This window comes from Pan troglodytes, chromosome 1, assembly GCF_028858775.2.
Source record: "Pan troglodytes isolate AG18354 chromosome 1, NHGRI_mPanTro3-v2.0_pri, whole genome shotgun sequence".
In the NCBI taxonomy this organism is placed as follows: domain Eukaryota; kingdom Metazoa; phylum Chordata; class Mammalia; order Primates; family Hominidae; genus Pan; species Pan troglodytes.
The window spans coordinates 29,035,519-29,052,892 of record NC_072398.2 but is presented as its reverse complement, the minus strand read 5'-3'; the positions used below and the strand labels follow the sequence as shown (position 1 = coordinate 29,052,892).

Below are 17,374 nucleotides of genomic sequence, written 5' to 3'. Positions count from 1 at the left end.
GTTAAAAAAAAAAAAAGAAAAAATACATAGTCATATTATCAAAACAAAAAATCTATACAAGAGGTCCCTTTTAGCCTTTTTCATTATGCCCCCTCCTATACTACAGTGAGATTTACCTTTTGATGATACAGGTAGATTAAGAGCAAGGCCCAAACTAGCTACAGGCAAGTTAACTTTCTTAAAGCAGTTCAAATAACACCATTGTACTTCTTTCTCTACCAGTTTTACATCTTCTGGGCCTTAAAACACTCTTGTGAAGGTGTCTTTCTGAAAGCCTAATCTTAAACAGCACAGTGCTTAAGGGCACAGGCTCTGCAGCCCACTACCTGTGTTCAAATCCTGGCTCAGCTGTGGACCTTGAGAAAACCACTTAAATTCTCTGTGCCCCAATCTGTAAAATGGAGACAATAGTACTCATAGTATAGGGCTGCTGTAATTATTAAATGAGTAACACGTGTAAAGAAAGCGCTTTACCTGGCACAAGGTAAACACCAAATAATACTGGCTAACCATTATTATGATTGTCCTTATTTCGGTTATTTTGCAGGGACATTAGGGCAGTGTTAAGGGCAAAAAGTTCCTGTAGCTTCTCCAACAGTATTCTGACCTTGAGAATACAAAATGATAATCAACATGACCCTCAATCAGAGTACAGTTCAGGCTTTTCTTCATAACATTCTGAGCTTGAGGCTTGGAGAGTAGACAAGAAAAAAAGCTGTATAACACTTAAGGCCATCAACCTAATACCTATCCTTGAGAAGTCTTTACAACTGCCAAAGGGCTAGTTCAGAAGGATGGAAAAAACAACAGGAATCAAACATTAGTTTCTTCTCATATAACGATTGTGACCATATGAGGATTAGGATCTAAAAATGATGAGTTCCAAGTCAAAATACTATAATTATTTATATTTTGGAACTTGGCCTGATGATAATGTTCAAGGTCATCTGAAAAAATAAAAATGTAAGCATAATGGAGCAAATTCTGGAAAAAGAACTATGAACAGAGGTACTCCCCTTATCAATTATCAAAATATGATAAAATATGATTTAATCAACATATGATATAAAAGTTTGGCTAGTGAGACAAACTAAGGAAATAAATTGCAGAAATAGAACCGAACACACTAAAGGTAGTGTTTCAAATCATGGGGGAAATTCAATTTTGCATAAATGGCAGGGCAGTCGCTAAACTTTTAAATACTTTTTCTTTTTTTTGATATGTAGTCTCGCTCTGTTGCCCAGGCTAAAGTGCGGTGGCCTGATCTCGGCTCACTGCAACTTCCGCCCCCTAGAGTTCAAGCAAATCTCCTGCCTCATATGGCTGAGTAGCTGGAACTACAGGCACGCATCACCACGCCTGGCTAATTTTTTTATATTTTTAGTAGAGATGGGGTTTCACATTGGCCAGGCTGGTCTCGAACACCTGACCTCAAGTGATCCACCCTCCTTGGCCTCCCAAGGTGCTGGGATTACAGGCATGAGCCACCATGCCTGGTCTGAGTTGCTAAAGTTTTTCTGAGACAGAGTCTCACTCTGTTGTCCAGGCTGGAGTGCAGTGGCGAGATCATGGCTCACTGCAACCTCCGCCTCCCGGGTTCAGCCGATTCTCCTGCCTCAGCCTCTTGAGTAGCTGGGACTACAGGCACAAGCCACCATGCCAGGCTAATTTTTGTACTTTTAATAGAGATGGGGTTTCACCATGTTGGCCAGGCTAGTCTTGAACTCCTGACCTTGTGATCCGCCTGCCTCCCAAAGTGCTGAGATTACAGGTGTGAGCCACTCCGCCCAGCCTGAGTTGCTAAACTTAAAAAAAAAAAATTGAGCCGGGCGTATTGGCGGGCGCCTGTAACCCCAGCTACTTGGGAGGCTGAGGCAGGAGAATTGCTCGAACTTGGGAGGCGGAGGTTGCAGTGAGCCGAGATGGTGCCACTGCACTCCAGCCTGGGCGACAGAGCAAGACTCCGTCTCAAAAAAAAAAAAAAAAGTTGAGTCCTTTTTGCATTCTTTTGATATTTTGATATAAATACATTTTGATATACATACATTTCAATGCATGGTTTATAAAAGTAAAAAAAGAAACCATAAAAGCATGGAAATAAAAATTACAAACTTCATAAGCTTGGTAAATGCCCTTTAAGCATAAAATCAAGAATCCATAAAATATTCTATTGATAAATTTGACTCTATAAAACTAAAAGTTGTTGGGCGCGGTGGCCTGTAATCCCAGCACTTCGGGAGGCCAAGTCGGGCGGATGACGAGGTCAGGAGTTCAAGACCAGCCTGACCAACTTGGTGAAACCCTGTCTCTACTGAAAATACAAAAATTAGCCGGGCTTGGTGGCATGCGCCTGTAATCCCAGCTACTCAGGAGGCTAAGGCAGGAGAATTGCTTGAACCTGGGAGGTAGAAGTTGCAGTGAGCTGAGATCATTCGCACCATTGCACTCCAGCCTGGGCGACAGAGCGAGATTCCGTCTCAAAATCAATCAATCAATAAATAAAAATAAAATTAAAACTTCTACATGGCCAAAATACCATAAACTAAATAAACAGGTACTTGACAAAATGAGAAAAAAATATTGTATCACATACCAGACAAATGACTTAATTTGTAAAAGATCAGTATATAAAAGCTGAATAATCCAATAGAAAAATGAGCAAATAAACAAGAACGGGCAACACCTACAAAGAGAAAAGCACTGGCCATTAAATACATAAATACTCAGCTTCACTAATTATGAAAGAAATGCAAACTAAAACAATGAGAAATGATTATTTTATTTTTAATTAATTAATTAATTTATTTATTTTTTGAGACAGAGTTTTTGCTCTTGTTGCCCAGGCTGGAGTGCAATGGCGAGATCTCGGCTCACCGCAACCTCTGCCTCCCGGGTTTAAGCGATTCTCCTGCCTCAGCCTCCCGAGTAGCTGGGATTACAGGCAAGCATCTCCACACCTGGCTAATTTTGTATTTTTAGTAGAGACAGGGTTTCTCCATGTTGGTCAGGCTGGTCTCGAACTTCCGACCTCATGGCCTGCCTAAGCCTCCCAAAGTGCTAGGATTACAGGCGTGAGCCACTGCGCCGGGCCATGATTGTTTATTTTTAAGATTGGCATAGAAAAGAAAATTTGGCAGGGCACGGTGACTCACGCCTGTAATCCCAGCACTTTGGGAGGCCAAGGCAGGTGAATCACCTGAAGTTAGGAGTTCAAGACTAGCCTGGCCAACATGGTGAAACCCCATCTCCACTAAAAATACAAAAATTAACCAGGCACAGTAATACAAAAATTACTCAGGAGGCTGAGGCAGGAAAATTGCTTGAACATAGGAGGCAGAGGTTGTGGTAGGCCGAGATAGCACCACTGCAGTCCAGCCTGGGCGACAGAGACTCCGACTCAAAAAAAAAAAAAAAAAAAAAATTGTCGCTGAATGCAGTGGCTCACACCCGTAATCCTAGAACTTTTTGGGAGGCCAAGGCTGGTGTATTGCTTGCGCTCAGGAGTTTGAGACCAGCCTGGGCAACATGGCAAAACCTCGTCTCTACAAAAAAATGCAAAAATTAGATGGTGTGGTGGCACATGCCTGTAGTCCCAACTGCTCGGGAGGCTGAGGTGGGAGAATCACCAGACCCTGGGAGGTCAAGGTTGCAGTGAGACATAATGGCACCACTGTACTCCAGCCTGGGGGACAGAGCTAGACCCTGTCTTAAAAAAAAAAAAAAAAAAAAAAAGGCTGGGCGCGGTGGCTCACGGCTGTAATCCCAGCACTTTGGGAGGCCGAGACGGGCAGATCACGAGGTCAGGAGATCGAGACCATCCTGACTAACACGGTGAAACCCCGTCTCTACTAAAAATACAAAAAATTAGCCGGGCTTGGTGGTGGGCGCCTGTAGTCCCAGCTACTCGGGAGGCTGAGGCAGGAGAATGGCGTGAACCTGGGAGGTGGAGCTTGCAGTGAGCCGAGATTGCACCACTGCACTCAAGCCTGGGCGACAGAGCGAGACTCCGTCTCGAAAAAAAAAAAAAAAAAAAAGGAAAGGAGAAGAAGGAGGAGGAAGGAGGAGGAAGAAGAAGAAGAAGAAAGAAGAAGAAGAGTTTGTCCTTTGTCCAGTTTGCAAGGGTGTGAGGGAACATGTTCCTGAGCATTGTTGGCAAAGCGGTGAACCCTCTTAGGAGAGTTTTGAGAACCTTAATAAAAGTATAAAGTACGTATCTTTTGAACCAGCAATTATATTTACAGAGAAATTCAAATAAATCACGCAAACCTATAAATATGTAGAAATGGCAGTTGGAAGAATATTTGCTGTTTAAAGAAATTTAATTTTAGGTACCAAGCAGTTTCTAAATTTGGGTGCATCAACAAACTCAATGTCTAGGTTTGTCTTGTTGTTTCTACAGTATATGGCTATAAAAACCTTCCGGATCACGAAAATAAAAGCACAGATAAACAATTAAAATATCGACACTCAAGAGTCCAAGTCGGAAATTAGAATATCTGGAGAAGCAATCTGATTCACATAAACCTTTTTCGTTTTGTTTTTTTTTTTAACATAAATCCTATCTACCTGGCTCTTGCCCTGACCGGCAGGAGAGAAACGGTGACAAACCTGGAACAACGTTGGACCAAAGACACTTCAGGAGGAGCAAAAGCGCGTTATCGTAGACCCAGGTCCCTCGCTGTGTCCAGTACCGAGCTTTGGCACTGTCAATAAGTCTTGAGAAGGATGGCATCCCTACCTCAGCTACTGAGCATGCGGGAAACTGCGCGCAAGCGCACAACAGCGATTTCACACTGCGTCTTTAGACTCCTGATCCGCGGGAAAATTCCACTTTTCCGTGTTTTCTCCAAGCTCTCCGTAGGTGCAAGTCACCTGTTGCATTAAATAAAAGCGAAAGATGTGTCAACTTTCAAAGATTGGCTAGAAAAAGAAGAAGGAAAGAACACATTAAGCCAGCAACAGTGTGTTGAAAAAAAAAAAGATTGGTTTTGGTTTCAGCTGTCTTCCAGCCCACTTCGTAGAGTTCACTGTTTTAAAATGTTCTTTGGATTAGTGATACCACTCTGCGGCTATTTAACTTCGAACCCCTAGCGGTCCGTGGACAGGCTTCAGCAGGTCCACCACACACACCTCCACCTCCCACTCCCCACGCAATAACACAGCAACTTTATGCAGAATTGTGTCAAAGATGCTTGCTTACCTTTTTTTTTTTTTTTTTTTTTTTTTTTTTTTTTTTTTTTTAAGCGATAGATAGCTTGCTCTGTCGCCCAGAGTCGATTACGGCTCACTGCTGCCTTCCCACTTCTAGGCTCAAGCCATCCTCCCGCCTCAGCCTTCCGTGTAGCTGGGACTACTGGTGGAGGTGCGCGCCACCACACCCAGCTAATTAAAATATTTTTTGTGTACAGATGGGATCTTTTACTGGGGGGCGTGGTTGGGGGGGGGCAGTGTCTCATCCTGTCGCCCAGGCTGGAGTGCAGTGGCGCAGTCTAGGTTCACTACAACCTCCTCCTCCTGGGTTCAAGCGATCCTTCCTCCTTAGCCTCCCAAGTAGCTAGGACCACAGGCGCGCCACCACGCCGGGCTAATTTTGTTTGTTTTTTAAGTAGAGACGGGGTTTCATCATATTGGCCAGGCTGGTCTTGAACTCCTGACCCCAGGTGATCTGCTCACCTCGGCCTCCCAAAGTGCTGGGATTACAGGTGTGAGCCACTGCGCCCAGCTTAAAAAGGCTTTTACTTCTTCATTTGATTTTCACAATAACTCTGTGAGTTAAGTAGACCCTTTTTGGGAAGTGGAAAAATATACATAACTTAAATTATATTACTTTAACCATATATATATATGTATATATATATACACATATATATGTATATATATGTGTATATATATATACATATATATATATGTATACACACACATATATACATATATATATTTTTTTGAGACGGCGTCTTACTCTGTCACCCAGGCTGGAGTGCAATGGCTTGATCTCGGCTCACTGCAACCTCTGCTTCCCAGGGTTCAAGCTATTCTCCTGCTTCAGCCTCCCGAGTAACTGGGACTACAGGCGTGCACCACCCAGCCCAGCTAGTTTTTGCATTTTTTTTTTTTTTTTTAGTAAAGACGGGGTTTCACCATGTTGGCCAGGCTGGTCTCGAACTCCTGACCTCATGATCCGCCCGCCTCGGCCTCCCAAAATGCTGAGATTACAGGCGTGAGCCACTGCACCTGGCCATACTTTGGTTTTTATAATTAAATTGTATAATTACATGACAAGTACAAGTGGCTTAAATAAAGACAAACATAATGCAAGGTAAGCTCAACAAGTGAGAATAGAAATCTGCAGTCATCCTAAAGAGTAGCCATCTCCCAAGTGTTCATTGTATCCTCTCATAGGTTTTACGAGAAAACGGCATAGTTGAATTCAGCAAGTTATGTAGAGGTTGGTTAGGAGAGTTTCTATGTAAATATATCTTTGTGCTCCTGGAAGACTATAGCTGTGATAGATCCCAGATGTGAAACCGTGGGTCAAAGATGAAGTGCATTTTATTTTATTTTTTGGAGATGGAGTCTCGCTCTGTCGCCCAGGCTGGTGTGCAGTGGCCTGATTTCTCACTGCAACCTCTGCCTCCTGAGTTCAAGCGATTCTTCTGCCTCAGCCTCCAGAGTAGCTGGGATTACAGGCGCCCGCCACCACTCCCGGCTAATTTTTTGTATTTTTAGTAGAGACGGGATTTCACCATGTTGGCCAGGTTTGCCAGGCTGGTCTCGAACTCCTGAACTCAGGTGATCCACTTGCCTCAGCCTCCCAAAGTGCTGTGGTTACAGGCGTGAGCCACCGCGCCCAGCTGAAGCGCATTTTAAATGGTGATGGATATTGCTAAATTGCCATTCGAAAATCTCCTGCCTCAGCTTCCCGAGTAGCTGGGACTACAGGCATGCGCCATCACAGCCCGCTAATTTTGTATTTTTAGTAGAGATGGGGTTTCTCCATGTTGGTCAGGCTGGTCTTGAACTCCCGACCTCTGGTGATCCACCCACCTTGGCCTCCCGAAGTGCTGGGATTATAGGCATGAGCCACCGCACCTGGCCAACAGTACCTATTTAACACTACCATCAGCAGTCCACTTTCACACATTCTCCCAAGCCCTGTTATCAAACTTCTTTATTTTTGCTTTAATCTGCTGGAAAGAAAATGGTATTTTAACTGTCTATTCCCATGACTCCTAAAGTTGAGGATCTTTTTATGTTTATTGGCTGTTTCCACTTCTGTGTCTCTGAGTTGACTGTTCATTTCTTTTGCCTTATTATTATTATTATTATTATTATTATTATTATTTTGAGACAGGCTCTCACTGTGTTGCCCAGGCAGGAGTGTAGTGGTGTAATCATGGCCCGCTTGCAGCCTTGACTTCCTGGGCTAAAGCGATCCTCCCACCACAGCCTCCAAAGCAGCTGGGACCACAAGCACATGCCACTACATCCAGCTAATTTTAAAAATTATTTCAGAGATAGGGGTCTCCCTATGTTGCCCAGGGTTGTCTCAAACTCCTGGGCTCAAGTGATATTTCCACTTCAGCCTCCTAAGGTGCTGGGATTATAGGCATGAGCTACTGTGTCCAGCTTCTTTTATCCTTTTTTTCTTTTTAAATTGGGTTGTTTACATTTGTTTTTTTTGATCTGTAGCAGCTCTTTATGCATTTTGTGTATTATTATTTTTTAATGTGTAGCAAATGTTTTCTTCCACAGTATAGTGTAGGGAAGACAACATAACATGGTGGCTATGCACACACACTGGAATCTAACTGCCTGGGTTTGAATTCCAGCTGTGCTACTTAGTTGTATCATCTTGAGCAAGTTACATAACTCTATGTGCCTCAGTTTCATTAGCTGTGAAATGGAAATACTCATAGTTCCTATCTCACAGGTTTTTTTGGTATGCTGTGTCTTCACCTCATCTGGTTTTGAAGATTAAGTGAATTAATTCAGGTACAGAGCTGGAGTCATTGACTGGTGAAAGGCTGACATTGAGTGCTTTCTGTTTGTCACTTGGTTTCTCACTTTCCGGTATCTTTTTTTGGTATATACATATTTTCATACTTGTAGAAAATCTGTCCTTCTTATTTATGTGAACTAAATGTTCTGGATGTTGTGTTTTATGATTAGGAAGGCTATTCCCAAGTTGTATACTCAACAATGAAATGGTAACAATTGTGAACTATTATGAACTGGACAACCAAATAGAGCAGAATCTGTCAGAAACACGAGCAGAAGTTGCTATATATACCATACTATTCTATGAGTGGGATATAACAGGGATTTAAGAGAATCTTAAAAAAAGGTTAGATTGTTTTATAATATTGTTAAAATCTATGGGAAGTCATTGATTTGGACTGAGCTCCTGCACTAGGCTGTTTACTTGTAAGGTCTGCGTTCCAGGAAATCAGGAGAGATGATAGCCAAATCCATTAAGCCAAATGGCGTCTGCTTTTCGTTCCCTGTTTCTGCCTTCTTCAACCTTTTCTGCCTATAAACCTCACCCTGCCCCCACAGCTCATCAAAGATCCTTTCTATTTTGTAGAAAGGTTTAGGAATATTTAATAATAGCCAATTAGATCTTTAAAACTCGATTTGCTGAAATTTTATTATTTTACAATATTTTCACTGAATTTGTGCTGCCCACAGTGGTAGTCATTACCCAAGTGTGCCTGTTGAGGCCTTGCCATGAGTTTAGCCCAGATTGAGATGTGCAGTATGTGCAAAGTACATGTCAAATTTCAAAGGCTTCGTATGAAGAGAATATGTAAAATATCTTACTTTTTATTGGCTACATGTTAAAGTGATACAATCATAGCTATGTTGTGTTAAATTAATATATATATATATATATATATATTTAAAAAGCAGGGCACAGCGATTGGACTATGAGCCCCACCTTTCCCCGCCCCCGTGAATCTGAGCCCGCCCCCCGGCGGCTGCAGGGAGGACCCGGAGGTGGCTCAGTCTCCGCGGACTCCGGGAAGGCGGTGCCCACCGCCCCGCCCCCACTACCCGCCGCTCCCTCCCCGCCCCTTCCGCTCCCGGAGCGCGTGCGCCCTCTTACTCGGCTCCCCTTGGTTTCCTGGGGTCCTGCCCCTTCAAGCTGGGGCGGGAACGGAGGACCCCGCTCTCAGGGGTTGCCCGACCATGCGTTGGGGGCTGCGCCCTCGCGGGCCGGGCGCGGCCGCCCTGGCCACTGCCCGAAGTTTGTGGGGGACTCCCCGCCTTCCCTGCAGCCCGGGATGGCAAGGGGCGACGAAGAGGCTTCTGGTGCGGTCGGTCTCCGGGGCCAGTAACCACCAGCCGAACTCGAATAGTGGCAGATACCGGGACACGGTGCTGCTGCCGCAGACGAGCTTCCCCATGAAGCTGCTGGGCCGCCAGCAGCCGGACACGGAGCTGGAGATCCAGCAGGTACGGGCCCCGCCCCGGCGCGGGGCCTCCAGAGAGGCCCGATCCGGCCGCGGGCACCGGGCGCTCGCAGGCGCCACACCTCTAGGCTCCACGCCGGTGCGGGTGGGCGGGGGTGTGACCAGATTGGTGGAATTCGTCTGCTTCGCACAGATTTTGTGGGCTGAAAACCTAAGTGAAGAAATCTCTAGATGAGCCCCTCCTTTGTACCAGGTTCTGGAGCGGGACATTAAGGGGTCACTAGCGATGCCCAGTTACCAGCATGTATCGCACGTATGTCCCATGTCTACCGTAGGCAAAACAGATAGACTTTGGGCACTTTTCCAATGCCTTGTAAAAAGTAAATTCACATGTCCACATGTAAATAAAAACCCAGGCTGGGCGCAGTGGCTCACGCCTGTAATCCCAGAACTTTGAAAGGCCAAGGCGGGTGAATCGCTTGAGCCAAGAGTTCGAGACCATATTGGCTAGTCACCCCCACCCCCCCGTCCTTTAAAAAAACCTTAAAAACCTCAATTATGATGAATGAAGGGGAAGTTGAAGCCCACTTCTTGGATCTTTTAGATCCCTAGTTGGAATTATGACTCGTTTGAACTCGCCCAGGCTGGAGTGCAATGGCGCGATCTCAGCTCACTACAACCTCCACCTCCCGGGCTCAGGCAATTCTCCTGCCTTAGCCTCCCGAGTCGCTGGGATTACAGGTGCGCACCACCACGCCCGGCTAATTTTTATATTTTTAGTAGAGATGGAGTTTCACCATGTTGGCCAGGGTGGTCTCTAACTCCTGACCTCAAGTGATCTTCCCGCCTCGGCCTCCCAAAGTGCTGGGATTACAGGCCTGAGCCACTACGCCCAGCCTAGTCTGAATTTTCTAAGAGCAGAGATTCCTCGTTAGCTTCTGTAATTCTAGTCTTTAAAAATCCCTGATATTCTTGGAATATTGGTTAAGTAAATATACTTAGCCTAAATATTCTGACAGTTATAAGAGTTCATCTAATTTTTTAAAGGTTTTTTAGTCAATACCTTCTGTATGCCAGAAAGAGTGACAGTTTCAAATGTTTCCTCGTTTAATCTTCACACCAGCCCTGTAAGATGGATATTAACACTTTTTTTTTTTTCAGATAAGAAAGCAGGCCCATAAGTGCACAGTAACCTGGACAAAATCATACAGCAAGTGAGGGAAGGGAAGTGAGACTGCCATGCATGTTGTTCCCAGATTTGGGGAATGGCAAGCATTGCCGCCAAAGAATAGCAAGAATATGTGTGTCGGGAATCTGCAGGTCCTTCAACATGTCGGGGGTGAGGAGTGAAGCATGGGGAGTGATGAAAGAATGCCCGAGAACTTAGTGGTACTAAACCTTTGTAGGGTGCTGCATATCGTATAAAGAGTTTAGACTTCAATCTGAGGTGTATGGGGACATTACTGAAAGATTTTAAGAGATGCGTACTTTGACAAGCATTTCAGAAACCTCGCCTTGTATTTCAGAGTTGAGTAGATTGGAATGGAATAGATTGGAATGGAATTGGAATGGAAATAAGCAAGTGTTGGCTGTTATTTATGGTTAGACTCAGGAGTATGTATTTATATGATGTTTAGATATCTTTTTTTTTTTAAACAGAAATGTGGATTTTCAGAACTTTATTCATGGCAAAGAGAAAGAAAAGTAAAGACAGAATTTTGCCTTCATGATGGACCTCCTTATGCAAATGGTGACCCTCATGTTGGACATGCTTTAAATAAGGTAACTATAATTTAGGTTATGACACTTGAAAGAAAGTGTTTATGTAAATACTCTTTATAAATGTGTATTCTAATTATATGATAATTATGTAAATTTAGATTTGCACATAAAACTAAAACATTTTCATAGAAAGCAATATACAATTTTAGTACTGCATGAAAAAAACATTGCTGCTGTTTGCTTTGAGCTTAACGTTATATTAGTAAACATCATCTTATTCAGTGCATAATTATCGGGCGAGGCATTGTTCTAGAATCTGGGAATAGCAGTGGACAAAAAAAAGGTATGTCTTGGCCGGGCGGTATGGCTCATGCCTGTAATCAGTGCTTGGCCCACAGATATCAATAATTCATTATTTTTAAAATGCTTAGTAGAATTTCATTGAGAGAATATGTTAATACTACAATCTGTTCACTCATTTTTCAGTTCTTTATTTTTTGTAGATTTCAGTGGAAATTTTGGGGAGGAAGTGGGCTTAGGCATCTGTAGTTTCAAAACCAGGAATTTGGTCACTGAATGGGTCAATAGTGTTATTAAAGAGACCAGGCGCAGTGGCTCATGCCTGTAATCCCAGCACTTTGGGAGGCCGAGGCGGGCGGATCACGAGGTCAGGAGATCGAGACCATCCTGGCTAACACGGTGAAACCCCGTCTCTACTAAAAATACAAAAAATTAGCCACGCATGGTGGCGGGAGCCTATAGTCCCAGCTACTCGGGAGGCTGAGGCAGGAGAATGGCGTGAACCCGGGAGGCGGAGCTTGCAGTGAGCCGAGATTGCGCCACTGCACTCCAGCCTGGGCAACAGAGCAAGACTCCGTCTCAAAAAAAAAAAAAATCATGTTTTATGATATAAATACAGAATAAAACTCTATTATTTCAAACCCTTTTGCAAGGAATGGAAGAGCCAACATTAACTGGATTAAGCAAAGAGAGAGAATTTACTGGCTTTTTTACTGTAGAGTCCAGATAGTTTTAGCCACCTGCATAGCTGGATCAGGAATTCACATAAAATTAAGAATTGGTTTCTGTCTCTCACTCTTTGCTACTTTAGTGACTGCCCCACCCCAGACCCCCAGCACATTTCCCAGTAGTTTCAGGCTTACATAATTCCACCTTCTCTTTCCCAACAGTTCTTTTTTCTTTTTCTTTTTTTTTTTTTTTTGAGACAGAGTCTTGTACTGTCGCCTGGACTGGAGTGCAGTGGTGCAATCTTGGCTCACTGCAATCTCCGCTTCCCGGGTTCAAGCGATTCTCCTGCCTCAGCCTCCCAAGTAGGTGGGACTACAGGGGCCTGCCACCACGCCCGGCTAATTTTTTGTATTTTTAGTAGAGAGGGGGTTTCACTGTGTTAGCCAGGATGGTCTCGATCTCCTGACCTCGTGATCTGCCTGCCTCTGCCTCCCAAAGTGCTGGGATTACAGGTGTGAGCCACCACATCTGGCCCCCAATAATTCTTATAAAAGTCCTGGAATTGAATCTCATTGGCCTGATTTGGGTCGCACATCTATTTCTGAATCAGTCATTGCAGACTTGGGGATAGAATATGTTAATGGCTACAGTGGATCACGTGTTCACTCTTGGAGCTGCAGCAGAGGGAGCCAGCTCCATGTGGATTGAGGACAAAGGAATAATTGCCTAAAAAACAGTGGCATCTTTTGTTGTTGTTGTTCTTTGAGACAGAGTCTCACGCTGTCACCCAGGCTGGAGTGCAGTGGCGCAGTCTCGGCTTACTGCAAGCTCCGTCTCCCGGGTTCACGCCATTCTCCTGCCTCAGCCTCCCGAGTAGCTGGGACCACAGGTGCCTGCCACCATGCCCAGCTAATTTTTTGTATTATTAGTATTATTTTTTAGTAGGGATGTGGTTTCACCGTGTTAGCCAGGATGGTCTCCATCTCCTGACCTCATGATCCACCCGCCTCGGCCTCCCAAAGTGCTGGGATTACAGGCGTGAGCCACTGCACCCGGCCAAAACAGTGGCATCTTACAAAACTATCTCTCACATGAAGAGAAACCTTCTTGAAGCCCTTAGCAAAGAGCATGGGCACTTTGGAACTAGGGAAGGACCAATTCTTGCTCTTCCTCACACATGCTAATTATAGTCTTGCTTGCTTTCTCCTCTTCCTAGAATGCATAACCAGAATATTCACATGGATCACCTCCTCATTTCTTTCAGATTCTGTTCAAATGTCATCTTACCAGGCTCTCCTGACTTCCCTCTAAAATGGTACCACCCCCAGCCCCTAAATGTCATTTTCTAACCCTATAATTTGCTTTTTTCTCCATAGTGTGTGATATATTGGTATACATTCTGTGTTCCTCCATAAGAAAAAAGACCTTGTCGTTTTTGTTTACTACCATATTCTAGGTTCCTAGAAAAATTCTTGACATATAGTAGGCATTCAGATATTTATCCCTCAAACAAAGCAATGCATGAATATTAGAAAAATGAAAGGAACAGAGATAAATGACTCTTAAAAGTGTGGAGGAACTTTTTTTTGGGGAGAAGGAGGGTGGTGTTTGATACTGAGGAGTTAATAAAATATTCCTATTATATTGCTACTATTCTTTTCACTAGAGGCTTCATATATTATATTTTATTATTAAAGAATCCTTATTAGGTACACTGTTAATTATTAGTTCCAGTGATTGATTTCATCCTGTTCATATGACTGAAAGCAACACTATTCAGTAGAAATACAATGCAAGCGGCTGGGCGTGGGGGGTCACGCCTGTAATCCCAGCACTTTGGGAGGCTGAGGCGGGCAGATCATCAGGTCAGGAGTTCGAGACCAGCCTGACCAACATGGTGAAACCCCCTCTCTACTGAAAATACAAAAAAATTAGCTGGGCACGGTGGCATGTGCCTGTAATCCAGCTACTTGGGAGGCTGAGGCAGGAGAATCACTTGAACCTGGGAGGCAGAGGTTGCAGTGAGCCGAGATTGCACCACTGTTCTCCAGCTTGGGCGACAGAGCAAGACTCTGTCTCAAAAAAAAAAAAAAAAAAAAAAGAAATATAAGAAATATAATGCAAGCTATAAATTTGTGCCACATAGGTAAGTTAAAATTTTTCTAGTGGCCCCAGAAAATAATGAAAAGAAACAAGTGAAATTAATTTTAATATTACATTTAACTCAACATATCTAAAGTATCATTTCAACATACAGTCAATGTAAAACATTTTTGAGATATATCACATTTTCGTAACACATGTTTGAAATCAGGTATATATTTTATAATTTATATTACATCTGAATTCGGACTAGCACCAAAAATCACATGTGGCCAGTGGCTACTATATAAGATACCATTGTTTAGAGCATATATGCATCCATGTATTCATGTATTTGATAAATATTTATAGACTAGTGCCAGAAACCATTTGAAAGGCTGGAATTCATGGGTGAAGAGGACAGATGGGCTCTCTGATTTCATGGAGTTTAAGTTTTACAGGGAAGAGACAAAAAAATAAGTAAACAATTTCCAAAGAGATAAGTAGAAAGGAGGTTATTTATATGACGATTGGTTTAAATAATATACCCAGAGTAAAGTGTACCAGTCTTAAGTATGTATAGCTAGATGAATTTTTTTTAATGTGACAACCACTCAGATCACAAGGCTCCTTCCTGTTCATTAGTAAACAGTTTGAAATTAGAGTTTTTAAAGGGGGGAAGGGATGGGAGGAGAATATAATAATATCTTTTCTACTTTTGATAGGCATGGAAAGGAGGAAATTGTTTTCTGGACTACTGGGCTAGTGGTCAGAGCACTGTTTCCTCTTGGGAAGAAGGAAATTGAGCTTGGAGCCAAATCTATCCTTTGCCTTTGATTCCCCCATTCAACTATAGTAATATATTTTTTAAAAGGCTCTGCTGCCCTCTAGTATCTAAAATGAATTTAAAAAGGTAAATTGATTCTAGAACTATACCTAATGAAGAGGTCTACTGTTTTAGTAAGGGTTTGTCAATGACAGAGTTAACCACAATATTCCATTCTCTGAGTACACTGTAAGTTCTGCAATGGTTTGATGATATTTCTTAGCTCAATATAAATAATATTAGACTATTTGTATCAATAGTTTTTTTATGAGTTAATTTATATGTTTCCTTTCAAATTGCAGTTTTAAAAATGGTATTAAGTTTAAAAAAAAGAACATAAATTGTAGGCCAAATGCTTTATATATGAATGATAATTATCATTTTATCTTTGCAGATTTTGAAAGACATAGCCAATCGATTCCATATGATGAATGGCTCCAAAATACATTTTGTGCCCGGCTGGGATTGTCATGGGTTGCCCATTGAAATAAAAGTATTATCAGAACTTGGTAGAGAAGCTCAGAATCTTTCAGCTATGGAAATTAGAAAGAAAGGTAAATAATCTGTATTTCTGTTTTAAAATGATATTTGTAAACACTCAGGTCCTTGGAATAGTCAGAACTTTACCAAAGGAACCTTTTGTTTGGGTTTGGTTTGCTTATAATAAGATCTATTGGAAACGCCTTTCTGTCACAGAAAATTCAGATTTTATTTCATTGATTTTTGTAAGAACTTATGTTTGGATATTGAAGGAAAGACTTTGTGAGCATTTCTGATTGCATTCTCAGTTTCTTAATGTTCATATTTTATAAAACTATTTTTTGGTAAATTCTTTTTTCTACTTTCCTCAAGGGGGCTTGTTGACTGATTTTAGGTGTAAAGCCAAAATTCAATTCTAAAATACATATATTTTACATTAATCTTTTATTTGATCCTTTTTCTTCAGTCAACTGGGCCAGGGAGGATTCTCTTTTTCTTATATGTTATACTATTGTACATTTGGATGTAACTGTGAAGATTTTTTTACTTCCTTGTGAAACGTGTTATCATTGGCTTAGATTTGATATTCTGATTAATTTTTTGTGTATAATGAAATGAAAATTGTTATCTGACCTTTTCTTAAATTAAGAAACAATAAGGAATAATTTTTCCAGTTTATTTGTCCTAAATGTGAGGTCATTGTATAAAGTCTGGAAAATACAGAAGACAGTAATAAAATTTTAACTTTTGCAATTCCAGTTAATTTTAGAATTTGTTGTAGGTATCTTCTGAACACTGTTGACCTTCAAATTATTTTTCTATTAAAAAATTTTTATAGGCTGGGCACAGTGGCTCACGCCTGTAATCCTAGCACTTTGGGAGGCTGAGGGAGGTGGATCGATCACCTAAGGTCAGGAGTTTGAGACCAGCCTGGCCAACATGGCAAAACCCCGTTTCTACTAAAAATACCAAATAATTAGCCAGGTGTGGTGGCTCACGCCTGTAGTCCCAGCTACTTGGGAGGCTGAGGCACGAGAATTGCTTGAACCTGTGTGGCAGAGGTTACAGTGAGCTGAGATCCGCCACTGCACTCCAGCCTGGGCAACAGAGCAAGACTCCATCTCAAAAAAAAAAATTTTGTGCTCGGGCGCGGTGGCTCACGCCTGTAATCCCAGCACTTTGGGAGGCTGAGGCGGGTAGATCACGAGGTCAGGAGATCCAGACCATCCTGGCTAGCACAGTGAAACCCCGTCTCTACTAAAACTACAAAAAAATTAGCTGGGCGTGGTGGCGGGCGCCTGTAGTCCGAGCTACTCAGGAGGCTGAGGCAGGAGAATGGCATGAACCCGGGAGGCAGAGGCTTGCAGTGAGCCGAGATCGTGCCACTCGAGCCACTGCACTCTAGCCTGGGCGACAGCGAGACTGTGTCTCAAAAAAAAAAAAAAAAATTTGCATTCTAAACTGTCTGTAGCATTTGCATTTAGAGAGATACGTGCTAAACCATGTTTAAGAATTCAAATTCATTGGTTTTTTTAAATCTTTTTTTCGTCTTTTTTTTAGCTAGATCATTTGCTAAAGCAGCCATTGAGAAACAGAAATCAGCATTTATTCGTTGGGGAATAATGGCAGATTGGAATAATTGCTACTATACATTTGATGGGAAGTATGAAGCCAAACAGTTGAGAACTTTTTACCAAATGTATGATAAGGTAAAGAAGTATTTTTTCTCTTTGAGTAGGTTTTAATATGCGTTACAAGATTCTACTTTTAACATCATATTTTTGTCTTTTATAGGGCTTGGTTTATCGATCTTACAAACCTGTGTTTTGGTCTCCGTCATCTAGGTATATATGCATTTTTCGGTAATTAAAAGGGAGAAATT

At 42.4% G+C, this 17,374-nt stretch overlaps 2 protein-coding genes across 13 annotated transcripts in view; one reads left to right on the top strand and one right to left on the bottom strand.

Moving 5' to 3' along the window:
* The window catches only part of BPNT1 (3'(2'), 5'-bisphosphate nucleotidase 1), a 31,514-nt gene extending 26,642 nt beyond the window's left edge, over positions 1 to 4,872 (bottom strand). For 2 of the 12 annotated variants that reach the window (XM_009441509.4, XM_016939036.3), the window contains exon 1: positions 4,609 to 4,765. In XM_009441509.4, coding sequence (XP_009439784.1) covers positions 4,609 to 4,732 — 124 coding nt within the window. In that variant the 5' untranslated portion in view covers positions 4,733 to 4,765. Of the gene's footprint in view, positions 1 to 4,566 lie in introns of all 12 variants that reach the window. The other 10 variants (XM_009441508.5, XM_016939026.3, XM_003308750.5 and 7 more) reach the window with 9 other exon arrangements.
* Positions 4,873 to 9,010: 4,138 nt separating this feature from the next.
* IARS2 (isoleucyl-tRNA synthetase 2, mitochondrial) overlaps positions 9,011 to 17,374 on the top strand; it is a 53,648-nt gene continuing 45,284 nt past the window's right edge. The window contains exons 1-5 of the mRNA XM_514209.8: positions 9,011 to 9,456; positions 11,073 to 11,195; positions 15,407 to 15,566; positions 17,053 to 17,201; positions 17,287 to 17,336. Of these exons, the coding sequence (XP_514209.3) occupies positions 9,190 to 9,456; positions 11,073 to 11,195; positions 15,407 to 15,566; positions 17,053 to 17,201; positions 17,287 to 17,336 (749 nt within the window). The 5' untranslated portion in view covers positions 9,011 to 9,189. The remainder of the gene's footprint in view (positions 9,457 to 11,072; positions 11,196 to 15,406; positions 15,567 to 17,052; positions 17,202 to 17,286; positions 17,337 to 17,374) is intronic.